Source organism: Rhinopithecus bieti, unplaced genomic scaffold (assembly GCF_001698545.2).
Source record: "Rhinopithecus bieti isolate Rb0 unplaced genomic scaffold, ASM169854v2 scaffold_12086, whole genome shotgun sequence".
Classification (NCBI taxonomy): domain Eukaryota; kingdom Metazoa; phylum Chordata; class Mammalia; order Primates; family Cercopithecidae; genus Rhinopithecus; species Rhinopithecus bieti.
In genome coordinates, this window is record NW_016807466.1 from 1,735,561 (window position 1) to 1,754,098 (window position 18,538).

Consider the following 18,538-nt stretch of genomic DNA (forward strand, 5'->3'; position numbering starts at 1 on the left):
AGCTGGGTTTTTGGACACGATCATGCTTGAAAGTAAGAGCCAAATGTTTTATCTGTGTCTCCAGTACGTAACGGATTGTCACATAGCAGTTGCTGAAAAGCAAGTGTGAATTGACTATGACAATGAAGGAGAGAATCCATTTAAAAACTTTTCAGGCCAGGCGAGGTGGCTCACGCCTGTAATCCCAGCACTTTGGGAGGTGGAGGCAGGTGGATCATGAGATCAGGAGTTCGAGACCAGCCTGACCAACATGGTGAAACCCCGACTCTACTAAAAATACAAAATTAGCTGGGTGTGCTGGAGTGCGCCTGTAATCTCAGCTACTTAGGAGGCTGAGGCAGGAGAACTGCTCGAACCCAGGAGGCAGAGGTTGCAGTGAGCCGAGATCACACCAGTGCACTCCAGCCTGGGTGACAGACGGAGACTCTGTCTCAAAAACAAAACAAAACAAAACAAAACCCCAAAACCAAAAACCAACCAAAAAACAAAACAAAAAAAAAAACACTTTCCTTTCTAAACGATTTCTTTAATTTCTTTATTCTTTCATGTTTTGGACAGCCTTTTAGTCTACTGAAATTCTGGATGCTTAAATATATATGCCATATTGGGTAAAGGGGCAACTATTTAAAAGTAAGTAGGTGCCAGAAGTCACCAAACTCCTGATAATCTTTTTAAAGGAAGCTAATTGTATAAATTCATTTGACTATACTTAGAGGCTAAGTACATGCTAGATAGGTCAGTCCCCTAAATAGGCATGTATATAAAGTGAAGAAATACTACTAGGCATTATACCGAAACTTCCAGGTTGCAAACAGAAGACAATATCTGCACACTACAGATCCATGTATTAGTTTGTTCTCACACTGCTGTAAAGAACTACCTAGACTGGGTAATTTATGTAGAAAAGAGGTTTGACTTAAAGTTCCTCAGGCTGTATAGGAAGCATGGCTGGGAGACCTCAGGAAACTTACAATCATGGCAGAAGGGCAAAGGGGAAGCAAGCATATCTTCACATGGCAGCAGGAGAGAGAGACAGAGAGCAAAGGGGAAGTGCCACACATTTTAAGCCATCAGATCTCATGAAAATGCACTTACTATCATGAGAACAGCAAGGAGGAAATCTGTCTCCATGATTTATTCACCTCCCACCAGGTCCCTCCTGCAACACTGGGAATTACAATTTAACATGAGATTTGGGTGGAGACCCAGAGCCAAACCATATCAATCCAGAGCCTCAATGTCACCCTCTGGGTGAGAATCTTGGGTGGATTATTAATAGTTTGTAAGCTCTTGGCAAGGAAGCCAGCTTGGGCTAAGACAGAGTAAAGGAATGAATGAATTGTGGTTTCTTTTCATGTATGGGGTATGTTCCTCAAGACTTCATATAATAACTGCATAAATCAAGGTTAATTCTCCCATAGGAATAAATTAGAATTTACATTATTTCAATTTTTATACAAAAGTGAAATTTTATTCCTTTTCATTGCTTTATTTCAAATTTACATACTTTATATTAGCATAGAGTATGACTTTATTTCCTTTCTTATAAAGGAAGACTACAGACTTATACCTGGAGAATGAGGATGTACTTGACAAATTTTTGATTGGATGGAGACATGTAGGTTGTCTACATGCCTGCAGAAAGTCTGGTGCCTGCATAACTAGTTGAATGATGAATGACTGACAATGAAAGGTGCTGATTGATACGAAAGTTGACCTACAAGGAGGGCTCTAGACCCATGCCACATGGCTCCAGCTTTGTTCTAATCAATACACAAAAGACATTTTCAAATTTGTGATTAAATGATATCTGGAAGGAAAGCAAATGTTTTTGATGACAAAATCTGAATCCTCTCACCCCTAGCCCACTGCCAATCTGAACTGACTTAAGACTGGACAAAATCCAAGGAGATTTGACAGAGATAATGGGTGATTCAAAATGGGTATCTGGAGAAGAACATCAATAGCCAGGACTTAGTCGTTTTAACTAATAGCAACTTCAATGTGAATCAGTGGTTTGGTTATATTAACAGAAACAGAGGATCTAGAATGAGGTGGGGAGAGTTTCTCATCATTGAACTGTATCTGAAATTCTGTCACCAGTTCTCGGTTCTGATCACAAATGGGAACATGTTCAGAAAAAAGAAACAGGAGACAGCACTTGGAATGTTTATTCTGAAAAAGACTTAGAAATTATTGTTGTTTTCAACATTATTGTTGCCATGTGCAAGATGATTTAAGATTACATGTTTGTAGCCTTTTAGGATAGTCTAAGCACCTTTAGGTAAAAGTCTTAGGGAGTAGGATTTTGTCTTAATATAGGAACAATTAGAAGTGTCTGAATATGGGAAAACCTCTGCAGGCAGGTGATGTGTTTGGGCATCTTGACACCATTTAATGGTGAATTGGGGACATTGTAGCAAGGAGTCTATAAATATGAATTCTCTCTTTTAAACTCTTAGAGAGTCAGTTACAGATGATTCCACCAAGATAAATAATAAATGGTCAGCAAACATATAAAAAGTAATGTAACTTTTCTAGAAATTAAATTAAAATTAAAATGGCAACAAAGTACTATTTTTGTCTGCTAGCAAAAATTAAAGAGTAAAATCATATCCAATACTGGTGAGAGCATCATGAAACCAGGGTTTTCATTCATTGCTGTTGGCATTGGTGCCTCTTAGAAAGTCTGTGTATAAATATCTACCTCATTGATAACACTTTTGTTTCAATAGTCCAACAGGCAATCTAACCGAAAGACAAGCGGAAAAAATGTAAATTGCCACATACCTGAAGATGTTCACTGCAGTATTACTTATAATAGAGAAATTGAAAGCAATATAAACATTGAAGAGTAAGGTAACAGTTGAAGATGGCAGGACACCCACTCAACAGGATGTTATGTATTACTTCAAAAGATAATGAATTTTCACTATAGCCATATGGAAAATGCATAGGATATGTTAAGTGTGTATGTGTGGTGAATTGCCAGCCATGAAATCCTACAGAGCCGATGATTTTAATTACATACCAAATAAATGGATACAATAGATAAGACAGAAAAGTTCTTCTCTTTAAGTCCAGCTCCACAACTAGCTAGGTCTATTATCCTGGGCAAAAATTTTCCTGTGTCTCAGTGCCTGGTCCATAAAATGGGGAGTTTGGACCAATGATCTCTAATATTCCTTCCTGTTTTATAATGTGAATAGACTGGACTCATTTAATGAAGAAACTGTGTCCTGGGGGGAGTTAGAAATCAGCCACTATCTTGGTTTTCAGACTTTCCCCAGCAGACATAATATGCACTTCGTCCATATTCTATCCTTTTAGAAGTCAGTTTGAAATGTGTAGCAGGTGAGAAAAAGTAGAATTCCTGACTCTCTCAAGTAAGTTGCCGTATTTGAAGATTTGGCCATATATACTCCAAATTACTTTATTATGGAGTAACATAAAACGATTCTCATAAAACAGTTACTGAGTCCAAAAATGCCCAAGAATGATTTCAAATTGCAGTACGACTGCTATGAGCATTACTTAGACACACTGCTCCAGAAAGGTCTGTTCACACAAAACAGTCAATTTTTAAGACTTGAGTACAAGGGAATAAACATATTTATTAAATATTATTAAATGTTTATTATCTTGTATTTGAGTATTTTAAAAAATTGTCCATACCCAGCTCACAACCCTGGTTTTGTATCAGTGAAAAAAAGGGCAAAACACACGTCTGCTGTGCATATGTAGGGCCATTTAATTTGGTGATCTGGAAGTAGGGTAACCAGAACATGAGTTTTTAGCTCATAAACAGAAACCTCCCAGTCATATCAGACTCCTGAAAATGCCCTCATCTGTTCATAAGTTTCTTGAAGGATGGTGACTTCTTAGTTCATACTTTCTTTTCTTTTTTTTTTNTGACCTCGTGATCCGCCCGTCTCGGCCTCCCAAAGTGCTGGGATTATAGGCTTGAGCCACCGTGCCCGGCCTAGATCATACTTTCATCAGGCAGTGCAGTCAAAAGGTAAGGAGAAACTGCTTAGGGTCTGCAGTGTCCCTCACTGGCACCCATCCAGACTCAGCTTCAAGCCCAGAAGAGCCTTATGGTCCCTGGCACCACAGGGAGAAGTTCTCTGCTCTGAGAATCCATAGGACTTTGAAGACAGTGTTGCCTGATCAGAATTCTGCAGGTGTGATCATTTTGACAGGACCCCCTCTGGTATTCTGATCATCCATGTGGGGTCTCTCCTCCAGTCCCCTTGAGAGTCACTTATTGAAAATGGTTGTTGTAGGTGCTGTTGTAAGGTGGCCCCACCTTATATTTGGCCTCAAGAACTACCCAGTTGAACTACCCAGTTTGGATTGATTCATCACATTCATCTCCCAATGACTTTAGCTGTTCCTCCCAATCAAGTCTCCTCGAATATTGATTTATACCCTGGAGGACACATCATAGCTTTGAAATTGATTCCAACAGTGGGATCAGATATGGCAGCAACAAGGGCCAAACCCACAGGATACAGAGGTGACCACCTTGAGATGTGTAATGGGGAGGAATTTATCCCAGTAGGCTTACCAGGACAGATGGGCCTATGACCTTAGAGTGACACCATGACCGCAGGACAGGGACACAGCCCAAGCATCTTGGAGGACAAAGACACCAGTGCATGTGGGGGCCCAGCAGAGGGGTGGTGGCCAAGTCCATTTCTACACTAAGGTTACTGTTGGTGAGACCTGCAGACAGGGCATACTGAAAACAAAACCATCACAAAAGGAACCAGAGAGATGCATGAGAACATCTCTTTCTACTCATCCAGCAGGGTGACTGGTGCCTTGTGATCTATTCCTTGTTCCCACTCCCCTTTCTCCCATCCGCTCCTTGTTGGTTCCTGGGGGATGTGTGTGTGCGAGGGTCTGGGGTGGGCACTTCAGTGATGATGTAATAAATCCTGGCATATGAAGGTCTTGGGGCTAGAAATGTCATCACAAGAAACCCTCAGGATCTGGGATAGGCTGGCAGGCTCCAGTCCCAAAGTACAATTTCAGTTTATTGTTTGACAACTTCCAAACAAAAGGGAAGCTCCATCTAAACCACAAGTCTTAGGACTCATGACGGGAGGCTGGCCATCCACAAGCTGTCTACACCAGAGCTGGAATTCTCTTGAGATCCTGGGTAAGCCCAGCTTCCGAAAGCGCATTTGTGTTTGCAGAACAGTGTGGGATTTCCACCCAAACCTATGCATGTGTGAGGATGGGCACAATAAATGCAGGTGAGAACCCTGAAACCAGACAGTAAAAACTGCACACGCACCTGACTGCAGGTAAGAAACAGAAATGATGTTGCGGCCCAGCATCTGCACAGGGAGACGCGGCACACATAACACTACATGGTGTTTTTCTTCAATTGATGCAACTCGGTAATTTTTATTGCAACTGGAAGACAATACATCACAGAAACTTTATGGTAGGTCTGGGGAAAAGTGTTATTTACAATAAATGATGAAATAGTTTGTCTTTGGCAATATGATTACATATGAAGAATGCAAAATGCAGGTATGGATGCCTTCCAAGCAACACCATCAAGTCCCTAGAGTTCGGCTGATTGCGCCTGCCTCCACATTGTTTCTTTAGGTTCACACGAACATAACAGAACATCACGTTCTTTCTTCCTTTATGGTTCTCCCTTTCTATTCATGATATTGGCAGTTTCATACAGAAAATACAGAAAAAAAATTGGCTTTTGAAAAATTATTACTCTTGTAAATTAATTTGGCCGTGTACGTCTATTGGCCAGCCAAGGTCAGATGACCCTAAGCATCAATAGTAAACTCTTGGTCTTCTGATTGCTTTATCACTTTTTTTTTTTTCTGTAAAACAAAACAAAACTCAGAAATGTTACAGAATCAGAGTATTAAAAAATGTACAAGTGTATATGCTTCCCAGACACACATGGATACATTTTTCCTCCACATTTTCACCATGGCAGTATTAAGTAGTGAGTGTGAATGACACAGCATGAAACTGGTTACTGAATCAGCTATGAGCTCAGATGGCCTCAACATACATACTCAAGAAATGTTGCATGTTTAAATAACTGAGAGTGTGCTAAATCTCATCTAAAAAAAAGGAGGAGAGGGGCTGGGGAACTCAGGCCACAGTCATGAAAGGATGAATACAATTTCTAGGTTTAATAGGTTCACCATATCGAAGTCTTTGAGAATCCAATATGGAATATCAATTATTTTGCAAAAGGTAGAGAAAGCAGTTCTCAACTTTTGCAAATGAAATACAGTGGAAAAACACTGTTGTATGTATTCCAAATAAATAGTCTTGATTTCAATGCTAACAAAACAACAGGAAGGGTACTCGTGAGCATCTCACGGTTAAGTCAGAAATGATGGTTCCCACAGGTCTGATTTCAGAAGTACAACAGCAAGATGCAGCACCATAGACACATCGGTTTCAGCTGTTAAAAGATGGATCATTTTAAAAACTGTGTTTTCCTTCCTTAATTTTTGGTCAGTGAAGCTAGCACTTGTTTGCTGAACTGTGGAAGAACTGCAAGGTCACACACATTATTCATGATAAAGCAGCCGAGCTGACGAGTCTGTGCTTAATTCAAGAATAACCAGTAGGAGACAGAGAAAACACAAGGAGTTAACCACCATCGCCGGTGCTCTCTCAAAGGAAGAGGGGTTAACAGATGAATTCACAAAGGTAGGCAGATCTATACAGAACACTGAATGCCATGTGTAAATCCTCATGAAACTCCAGAAACAGGAACACCACACAATGTATATACTTTGATTTACACATTCCGTTACAAAGGAAAAAAAAGACACCATTACAACTTTGTAACTGTGTTAACTGCAATATAAACCAAGTCCAGAGTTTGGCAGGTAACTAAAAGAGGGTTATCACTTAGGTTATATAGCAAAAGTGTTGATGTATATTATATATAGTAGTATAAATAATAAAAAAGTATTATTTAAATTAGATCACAGTGCTGCATTATGTGCATAACAGTGTTTGATATAGTATTGGTGGGCTGGGACCTACGACACTAAGGACTTAACTGTCAACACTGGGAAGTCACAATCAAGAGGAAACACAGAGTTCCAATGTTTTCTTTTGGTGGCAAAAAAAATTCTGAAGATGAAAGAAAAATACTTCTCTACAGAAACATAAAAATCAATTGCAACATCTGGGCAGCTGTGATCCACCAGAAAGAAACGAGTCCCAACCTGAATTAAAGGGAAAGATAAATCACATGGAATTTAATCCAGTCTCATCTAGAAAAGCTTCCCATTTAGGTCACTTGTACGTAACTCCAATTCCTTCTCCAAGAGCTCTTCCAGGAGAGGCGCACGGCACCCCACACAGAGTGGAATGAGTGGAACTTGCATCAGTAGCCCTTGGCCTGGGCAGTCCTGGCGTGGTGCAGGACTCTGAGCTGGGCACAGAAGGCGTCCACCTGGTTCTCACTCTACAGAGCCCACTGCCTGATACTGTCCCTCAGGCAGGAGCCTCCTTCAACACAACGGCCCCTCCCAGAAGGCTCCTGGTAGTAACTGCTGTGGCCAGCAAGCACTAGACACATTGAATGCCTCTGCAAAACAAAACAAAACTCAACTCCGTTCTTGGGAAAGGCCTCTGGCACATTCCTTCTTAAAACTCCCAAGATTGAGACCTGCCACAATCATTCTGGCCATGGTTTTCTCCAACCACCAGTGAAATATGGGTTTGGTTCATTTTAGTTTCAGATAGATGGCTTCACCAAAGAACTCTTTAAAGAATACTGATTAGAGAGGGGCAGGGAAGTAGGAGCTTATAAGGCTGGGAAATATCTATGATGCAAACCCTTTCCACATAGTACTAGATAAAGATAAAAGACAATTATAATAGGATAAAATAACTGTCTATGTGTATATCATTTAAGAAAAAAAGAGTGACTGTCTCTTTTCTTAAATGTGTCCGAGGGCCAATAGCAAGTAATCGTAGACATCGTGGCGTTGATGCGTTCACGGTTGGTTTCCAAAGCATCTTTAAATATTGCTATAGTTTCCCGTTTCCCCCTCCCCCCTGCCCCGTGTGAGTATGTGAGATACTGGAATGACACACGAACCGCCACTTCTCCCAGCAGGAGAAATGAAAGCAAAAACACCACACCTCTTAATGGTGTTCAGGCGATCTGTCAGACTAATGGATACATATGCTAGTTTGGAAGCTAAAAGAACACCTGACGTTTGGGAAGGAATTCCAAGACTAAAGTGAATGACACTTAAGCAAAATATTCTTTCACAAATAGGCTTGTGCTTAAATTCTCTACTGCTCTTGGAGGAGGGGATAAGAGAGGGTGCCTCCTGCCCCTTGGCTTGTTAAGGACACGGACAACCTCATTCTGCAATGAATTCACTACAAACAGCCACATACACATTGATACTTTTTGTTTTTGTTCTCAACAATCAAAATGCAAAGTTAAACACAATTAAGCCATTGTTTTGGTTATGCATAATGTGTATGCCTCCAAAACAGAAGAAAATAGGAAGAAGTACCCTCACTAAAGGTTCCCCGACAAGTCTTCCGGCAGATCCAACGAAGGGAGACTCAGGAAAATCACACTTAGAAAGCTGCCCGATGAGGTATTTATGCAAAAAGAGTGGTTCTGGAGTTAAGAACACACTTTTATATTTCTCTATTTCTCAAAGAGATCAGAAAAGTAAATCACACACATTGCATTTTATTATTTTCTAAAAGAGGCCTCTGCCCCTTTAGAAAAATGAAATGAGGGGAGACAGCCCACGGTAGGGGTTTTAATTGGAAGAAGTCCCTGGCCAGAAACAGTCCTGAATGTTGAACCTCTGCCTTTCAGGAGAGAGGTCTGAATTTTATCATCGGGGGAGTAGGATGAAGGTGGGGCACTGAGCTGGAGGTCTTTAGGCTTCGTCAGGTGACAACACAAATCAAGGTGTCGCTCAGGCTCCATAGCTGTGGATGGCTTTTAGGGTGGCAGATGTCTGGGGAGACGGAGGGAACAGAGCACTGCAAAGATATTTTATTCCCATCTACACCCTGAACAAATATGCTAGAAGTATTCAGCTTCAGGTCATGAATTCGACCTGTTGTAGAGGTGCAGGTTTTTTCAGGTTCTCTCATCAGCAACCCACCGGAAGGTAAGTGTGGGGAATGCACCAGTTAGTTCCCACTGTCCGGGCTGATGGAGCTTCTGACACTACCTGGTCCTGGCAGATGGGCTTGGCTTTGGCCCACAGCAGTCCCTTGTTTAAAAGTTAAGGTCATCTCTGTTCCCTCCCTCTCCTCACGCATCATATCCTGAGCCACAGTACTGGGTGTCTGTGTTTTAAAGTTTCCCTCCACTTGGATGGAAGATCATATTCTTCTAGAGATTTCTCTTTGGAACCCCCCCATCCCCTCCAAAGAAAATTTCTTAGGCAAAGGTAACAGCAGGAGTTTCTGGGCTGCATGACACTGTCTGGTTTCTAAATTCAGCTCTCACGATCCAGGTGGTCTTAATTCCAGGTTGGTCAGTGTGCTGAAGGTAGCGATGGCCGGCCCCTGCTTCCTACTGCGACATGGCGTTGTGGTGATAGGATGTCTGGGGCTGGCCTTTCCTACCTCGGCATCGCTTCCTCCTTCACGTGAACCCCATCTCGTCCCCTCACCCAATAAGGCCCATTAGCACGTTTCCCCTTCTTCTGGCTAATTTGCATAATTATTCACTGCCTTTTTCTTAGAACCAAATCATGGTAATGATTTTCTCAAGTAAGCGTCCCATAATTCTCTTGATTCTATCATACACACTCACTACTAAGTTTGCCCTCAAATTATTGCGTCATGTTAAACATGTACAGACAGAGAGAAAGGACACACTTTTCAACAGAGAATCAGAGGGGGTCGGGGCTGAAGTGCACACAAGGCAGTACAGAGTTCAACCATCCAAGCCCTACCAGAGCATGAAGATATTTTTATATTGCAGAGTAAGTTCCCCAACAGTCAGAATTTGTCCCTGAAGAAGGTTAAACCTTAAACACCTGCTTCAAAAAACCAAAACAAAATAACCCGAAAAAAACAAAAACAAACACAAAAAACAAAAACAAAAAGGAGAGAAAGGAAGCAAAGAAAAAGAAAGAAAAAAGAAGAAAACCAAAAGAACCTCTAAGCCTAAGGGCTTAAAAATTAGAGGCATAGCCTTTTCTCTATTTTCTATATTTATATGAAAATAATTCATGCTTCATGCTAAATACATTATTTACCTTACAAGAACTTTGTTACTTTTGAATAAAAAAAGTTTGTTTTTGTGATTTTTTTTTCCTTTTTCTTTTTTTTCTTCAAAGGAATCCATGCATTGTGGGTCAGAAATTACTGCTGGCTATACTGGCTGAATGTGGAAATCATTGATTTTTGCAAAGATAAATCCTGACATTAATTGCAAACTCCATTTTGAGGGCAGTATAGGAGTTATTTTATTTTTTGCCATGTTTTACTTTTTTTTTTGTCCATCAGTGTGCATTTAATCTTAAAAATACACCACAATACTAATGGCAGGTTCCGTAGCTTTCTAGTTTTTTTTTTTTTTCACTTGGATCAAATAGTTTTGATAGACAGAAAAAGATCTGTACCATTATTTCCTTTCCTTAACAGCTATTGTAATTTCCTGGACTTGGTTGCTTTTCACTTGGGCAGTTAAGAAGACACAGCTTGTTTTCCACATCAGTGTTCTCTCTCTCTCCTTCTTGTGTGTGTGTGTGTATGTGTGTGTGGTGTGTTGTGGTGTGTGTCTGTGTGTGTGTGTGTGTGTGTGCACAGGGCCAACCTTCAGGCTTATGGCTTTTGGAATATTTTCTTAATTTAATAGAGAACAGAATTCAATGATTAGCAACATCACTAAAAATTTACCCCATTTCTTCTCCATGAGTCACTGACGCCCGATGTGCGTGAACAGTCCAACGTCCACCTCGTAAGACGTCATCGGGCTTCAGGGTTCAGAAGCATGGAGGACTGGTGGCTGGCCCTCTGTGCTTGCCGTGTGACAGTTCCAGTGGCTTTCCTGGCACCCTCAGATGCCTGGTGCCACAGGCTTGGGTCTGTTCCTAGGGGGACGAGGGGTCCTCCTTCTCCTCAATTGCTTTATGTGCCTCAGTGAACCCAATGGGATGGACAACCTGACTTTTTAAACCTAAGGGTTGGGCCTGAACGATGATTACTTTGCCCACGTGCCTTCTAGGTGCCGAATGTGTGTTCCTGGGGTATTGACGTTGACATCCCTGCGGATTCAGCCACAGGTTTCTGACAAGCTGGAGGAAGCAATGGTAATTTTGGCTTTTTCGGTTTTGTCTTCAGATAATGAAAAGCTTTTGTAAAACAGCTGAGTGTCAATATGAGTTCTATGGCTTCAATCTCCTTTAAAAATAAAATTCTTAAGGGTCCAAAACAAAGAAGGGGGGCAAATTAAAACAAAATAAAAGGAAAAGAAAAGAAAGAAAACCAAACCAAAAACAAGAAAAAAGAAAAAAATCGCTGATATTGCCACAAATCATTCGAAATCTCCTGACATGCTGAAACCAAATGGCCGTAAGTTCAAAACAAATCAGTGACTTGTTTTTAATTTTTTGTGGTTTCCTTTTGCTCTTTCTGCCCCTTTGCCGTCCGATTGGTGATGTTATTCAAACAGGACCTGATCCCTGCTAAGTGCAGGAGTGACCCCGCTGCTTCTTTCATCTCCTCATCGTCGCTCTCGGGGGGCTTTTCGGTGCGTCTCTTTTTGAGGGGCAGTGTGTCGCTGGGGACCTTCCTGGCCTTGGCGAAGTGCTGGCGCTTCTTGTGCTGGGATGCATACCCGCTGTCCCCCAGAGAATCCTTGGGCTCCTTCTGGCTGTGCTTCCTGTCATCCTCCTCCGTGTCGCTGGGGCTCTCGTGGCTCCGGAAGCTCCCCTCGCTGCCCTCGCTGCCCTCCTGGCTCCCCTTGGTGGCAAACTCATAGTGGTCGTCGGCCGAGGAGGAGGAGGACGAGGAGGAGATGGAGTCGCTGGTGGGCGAGGTGCTCCGGGCGTTGGAGGACTTGGCACTGCTGTAGTTGTGATCCTCCTTGGGGTCTCCGCTGACCACCGGGGAGCCACACGACGGCTCGCTCTCAGTCCGCATCCGGCAGCTGGTGATGCCATTCCTGCAGAGCGAGGACAGTGGGGAGGGACGGGAGACAAAAAGGGGACACAGTTAGACCTCCTCAGATGGGGGTGCCCAGCAGCCCGCCCGCCTTCAAACATCAGCCCCTCTGCGTTCAATGGAGCCACTCGCAAACTGTGGGGGCAACAGGTGGGTCTCCTTTGAAGGCAGGGTCCTAAATCCTGACACCTCAGTCTCCCTTGCTTATCTCCTATAATGGCAGCTTCACTCCATTTGTGTGGCTGAGACGTCAAAACAGCACTTCTGAAGTGACAGCGGCGGAGGCTCCATATCTTACATTAAACCATAAAAATCAAGCTGTGCTTGGTTCGTGTCCCCGCCAACACCGTGGAGTCAGACACCGCCAGACGATGTTGGCTGGGTACTACAGAGAACAAAATCTGCTCTCGTCTGAAGCTGCTACATTAGGAGGCTTTTGTCAGAAGACTAAACCAGTGTTCAGCAAAGACACCTGCCATGTGGTGACAGCTACTCACTCATGCATTCCCTCCCTCGTTCATGCAATCTACAAATATTCACTGAGCGACTAATAGAAATGCATGACCTTAGGGTGGGTTCTGGGGGAGGGACACGGGGACACGGGGTTGGATCGGATATAGACACTGTCACAGCGATGCTGCAGCCTAACAGAAAGGCAAGTCAAGGTCACGTCACAGACCAGAGAGCAGTAAGCTACGATTTCCCCAACTCAACACCTGCCAGGCGCGTTGCTAAGTCTGCGCAGAGGACCATATTTAACTCCGTAAAGTGGATATTAGCATCCTTATTTTACAGTGGCTCGAAGTGAAGCCTGGAGAAGGTCAGTGATTTACTTAAAGTCACACAGCTAATCACATGCAGAGCAGGGACTGGAATCAAAGTCTGACTCTCAAACTTGAGGTCTTAGCTATATCACCAGACCGACCCTCCTTTGTGATTTCCCTATAACAAGGTCCCTGCTACCCATGCCTATCAGGCCTCTGTAGTTCTCATCACGCCTCTGATTATTTCTTTGTGTCTTTACATCTGAGCGATGTACTTAACATCCCTTGTGCTTCCTTATCGGGGAAGTGGGAATAGTAACTACACCTGCTCCCCAAGGGTGTGGGGCTGAGGACACGCGTTAATGCCTGCAGGTGTCGGGACCAGGGCTTGGCCTGAGAACAACGGCTGTGAAGCTTATTCCTGGTTAGGACCCACACTCCTTGTGTCTGGGAGGCAGCTGCCTGTCTGATAGTGCCTGGCACCCAGGCTTCAGAAGGATGAATACTTGCAGGAGAGCAGGGTCACTTGTAGCTGAAGGGAACAAAGGAAGGACGCCAGGGAATGTTTTGTGGAAGACAAGGCATCTGATCTAGGACACAAGGGCTGAGGAATTTGACAGGGATGAGAACTGTTCTACTGCACCATGCTGGCCCGGTTTCCTGTAAGCTCATCTACCTTGTGATCCATTTCTAAGAGTTCTGGGGTACATGACCATACTTTTCCCGCCTAGATGAGCCCAACTGTAAGTACTCTTACGCTCCCTCCAGAGAGGACACTCCCCACCATCATCATGAACTGTGTGGTGATGATGTCCATGAATGCGTCCCATCAGAGAGCTAGCTCCGCGAGACAGGGTGTGGTGACTGCTAGGCCCCCAGTGGCTATCGCTGTGTCAGCACGGTGTACACAACAGATACACTGAGGAAGTGCAGCAGCAGGTGGAATCACGTGGCCAAGAGTATGAAGCTTGGGAAGTGACTGTGGGTCTCCACCACCATGACTCACTGGGCACACCCTGAGGATATGGCACCGGTAGAAGGGCTGTGGGCTCAGGATCACCAATGAGATAACAGTAGGGACAATTTCTACCCTGGCTTTTCTCCTGTCACCCTCATGGGCCTTGAGGCTCAGGGAGACTTCAGTTGCACCCACACAGAAAGTGAAAGGGGAAGGGAAAGAGTCCCTAATGAAAAGGGTACAGTAGGGAGTGAGGCGAAGGAGTTGCTGTCCTTCGGCCCCGGGGCCAGTGGTATTCTGCTAAATTTAGGCTGGGGGAGAGACTTCGTACTGTTGTGTCCACCAGCAAAATGCACGAGGGTCATTATCAAAACTCAGCCTTTGCTAGATGTCCAAGAGCCTCATGATGAACCCCAACACTTACAATGTGTGCATTTGTTCATTGAAGTCCCCGTGAGACCCAGAAGGTTCCCAGCTTGTGTCCTGTGCTCCATGATCCCAGACACGCACCACCTCCCCCAAATCCTTACAGACAGAGCCTGGCTTGCACGCCACACACGCCTGTGCTCATATCCCAGTGCTGCTTATCGGTGACTCTGAGCAGGCTGTTTTACTTCTTGAAGCCTCACCTTCCTCATCTACCTTGCGGGGCTGTGCGAGGATTAAATGAACTGTCCTGAGCACAGAGCAAGGCTGCTTGTGGTGCCTGATCATGTTTACTTGCCATCCGATTCCTGCGACTTCCTGCTGCTGTGACTTGTTCACTCTGAGCAGTCTTGTTTTCTCTTTCTATTCTGCATCAGGAGGCGTATGGGAACCCAGCACCAAGTCAGAGGCAACAGGCCCTTCAAGAGCAGTTCCTCCAGGGCTTGCCTGTGAACACAGCCCCTGAGCTTTGGGGTCTGGCCTCCTCCATATCTGTTTTCTGCAGATTTCCTATTTCTTGGCTGTGTCTTGGGTGCATAAAGATGGCTGGGATAAGATTACCTTGAGGTGTTACCAAATGTGAGACTTGGTAAATGTAATTAATCATACAGCTAGCTACTAACAGTTATTAAAGCGAACGAAAATGAAAGTCTCGTTGTATGGTCCTCTTGATCTTTGCCATTTCAGGGAACTACTGTAAAATACAAAAATAATTCACCCACTGAACTAACATCAAACAGTTTCACAGTAAATCTAAGTATAATTGAAAGAGTAAAGTGGGCTATACTTAGCTTTTAATAAATGGATTCAGTTCTGAACGCTTCTTTTAAAAAATAACTTGGGGCTTACAACTCACGTCACTACCACAGTGAAGCAGAACATGACCCCTCTCTGAACATAGATGGGGAGAATCACGAGAGGGAGAAAGAAAGCCAGTGCTCCACGGTGCTGATTCCTGGTGAATCTAGGTGAAGGCTCTGTGTTATTCATTGTGCTTTTCTTTCCCTTTTTTCCTAAGTTTGAACATTTTTTAAATAGAAAGTGTTGGGCGGGGGGGGATACACTAGAACCAAAGCAATGACGTTAAAGGGGAGCTCCACACTATCACAAGAGGAATGGTTTTGAGCCTGGGAATATCTCTCTCTTTCTTAAATAGGGAGATTAGCAGCATTGAAGAGGGGGATCCAAATGGAAACTTTCTTCTTAAAGAGATCCCATGGATTAAAGGGAGAACAGAAAAGAGAATGATTCCACAGCCCCTGATCTGATGCTGTGTGGGGCAGAGTTTCTGGTACTACCTAGAATCACACTGCATGTCAACAGAGTCCAGGACCCAAGTCCCTCTTGGAACACTGGCCTACTTAATCCATTTCACAGAAAAACAGAAGCTCAGCGAGCCTCATGGTTGTTGAGTGGGGTGGCTCAGACAATCTCGAAGATGGTTCAAGCAGGAATTCAAAATATCTCCCTGTCATTCCCGAAGAAGGAAGTTTACTGTGATAAAGACAGAAAACCAATACATCCACTGACAATATTTCTGGATGAAAACAGGTACACAGACATGACTTCAGGGAATGAGAATTAAAACATAAATGTCTCTCTTTCTCATTTGATGAAATTAACCTTCCCTGAGATTGTAGCTTGGGATTATATAATCCATAAATTACACACAAAACTCAGCAGGAAGTGACAAGCTCCTTCATTTATTAATAACTTGGTGCAACGTTATTCATGATGAAGAAAGCCAGCTGCACTGACTTGGTGTCAAATGCTTCCCGCCGCAGGCATTGCCATTACAGGAAAACAAATGCTTAAAAGAAACCAGCCATTCTCAACACGTTGGAAGGTGAATTTCTAACCACTTTCTTAAAAATCATTCATTAAAATGAACATGTGGTACATCCGAAATGCCTGCAATTTTTCAGTTTTAGCTGAATTTATGTGTAATGATATAGCAGTTAGCATAAATTAGCATAAATGAGAACCACCTGATTTTACTGGGCCGCTAAAAGTTTAACGCACGTGGCTCAACAAAACCACATGCTATTCATCTCAAATAAAACCTGGTACTCATTCTCTTGTCAGATAGTTGGAAAATATCAAACATAAAAAGTGAGAAATCACATTAGTTCAAACCCAGAATGAGCAGGCTTTTAACTAAAAGTCAAGGTGTAGGTTTATGACATGGCCATTTGCCATTTTTTGTTTGTTTGTTTAACCAATTAATTAGGGGTTCCACTACAGTATAACGAGCATGTGGCATCGCCGCCTCTTACCTGGTGCACTAGGAGTCTCTCTGGAACTAATGGCTCTAACTCTAAAGGATACCATGTAGGGTAGTTGTCCTCCCCAGGGATTTACTTGAGGACTCTGATCTTTTGCCAAATGTGAAAAGCAGATGGAATTAATGGGATGGTAGAAGCAGGGGACTGGAGCAAGTTCAAAGCTTCTTTTGAAAACCAACTGCAAGTAGACATGGAAAAGAAGAGATGGCCAGAGACTTCTACCTCCAGCCAAGCGGCAGAGAGACATTTGGAAGGTTCTCTTCTGACTATAATATAAAATATCCTAGATCAAGTACAGTAACTTGTTTTAAAGGCATTGCTGAGTTCACTAGAAAATCAGGGATATTCAGAGAACCACACAAACATACACACAAATAAAACATTTAAAAATAATCTGCAACGTGAGCAATCAGGCAACTAGGCAACTAAGAAAGCCAAAGTTTCTCTATAGCAAACGTCTGCCCTCGCAGAAGAACAAGAACCCAAACTCACTCAGTGGGAGGCAGGAAGGGAGCAGCAGGAAGGTGGATTCTGGCTGCTCTCTGGTTACTGTGCACCCTCTAAGGGCATTAAAGTGGCCTCAGGTATACTGGTCCCCCAGGCTTCCAACCGAGGTTTCAAAAGCAAATCCTTTCTGGAAGAACATACTTTAAACCCAAGCCACAAGGAATTTCCATGGATAAGATTTCAAGAACATGGGTTCATAATAAAGAAAATAAAAATAAAAACATTAAACACAATGGGAATAAGCCACCACAAGCAAAGAGACAACAGTACAAAGAAGTGATAGAATCTGAACAGCAAAGACTACAAATGTTGAAATAATTAGTTACAGAAGGTAAAGTTAGTATGTTTAAAGAAATAAAGGAGGGAATTGAAAAACACTAGAAAGGAAGATCAGACTACATTGGAAAGCACTAAATAGAACTTCTACAGATAAAACATATAATCCTTGAAATTAAAAACATCAATGCAAAGTGTGGTGGCTCACACCTGTAATCTCAGCTACTCAAGATGCTGAGGAGGAAGAAGTGCTTGAGCCCAGGAGATCAAGCCCAGCCGGGGCAACATAGTGAGACCCTGCATCAAAAATAAATTAATCAATCTACATTGAAGGTGGTCCTAAAAAACTCAATGTGGCTGAAGAGAAAAATTAGTGAATTGTTATATGGACCTGAAGATACTACACAAAAAGCAGCAGAAAGAGACACAGATAGAGAATACGGAAGAAAGTTTGGATGAGACGGAACACAGAAGAACCAACAGAAATCTAACTGGAGTTCCAGTGAAAATAAAAAATGGGGAAGATTCAATACTTGAATAGGAAATGGCTAGAGTACCAATCTTCAGATTCAGAAAGCCAACACATCCCATGCGGGATAAAGAAAATAAAGCCCATACGTAGATACATCACAGTCAAACTTTAGAGCAGACACAAAAAAGACAAAAAGATTTTAAAGTAGTACAAAGAAAACGTATCGCCTAAAGTACTAATTAGGATAAAACAAGTGAAGCAGAAGAAAGTGGAACAATATTCTCAAGAGAGAAAATAACTGTCAATCTAGCATTTTATATCCAGTAACACTATCTTCTAAGGGTAAGGGCAAAATACATTTTTTCAGGCAAAAATTGAGGGCTTTAACCTCAAATAAACCCTCACTGCAGGAATTTCTTAAGAATATATTTCAGGAAAGAGAAAAATCATCCAAAATGGAAGATCTGAGATGTAAGAAGAAATAATCAGTAAAGAAAATGTAGGCTGGGTGCTGTAGCTCACATCTGTAATCCCAGCACTTTGGGAGGCCGAGGGAAGTGAACCACTTGAGCCCAGCGGTTCCAAGACCAGCCTGGCAACATGGCAAAAACCCTGTCTCTACTAAAAATGCAAAAAATTAACTGAACATGGTGGTGCATGCCTGTAGTCCCCA

The 18,538-nt window shown here is 42.8% G+C and overlaps 1 protein-coding gene across 1 annotated transcript in view; it reads right to left on the reverse strand.

Annotated features, from left to right (window-relative positions):
• Positions 1-5,387: 5,387 nt before the first annotated feature.
• FOXN3 (forkhead box N3) overlaps positions 5,388-18,538 on the reverse strand; it is a 479,473-nt gene continuing 466,322 nt past the window's right edge. Inside the window, exon 10 of the mRNA XM_017882286.1 lies at positions 5,388-12,178. Within this exon, the coding sequence (XP_017737775.1) occupies positions 11,617-12,178 (562 nt within the window). The 3' untranslated portion in view covers positions 5,388-11,616. The remainder of the gene's footprint in view (positions 12,179-18,538) is intronic.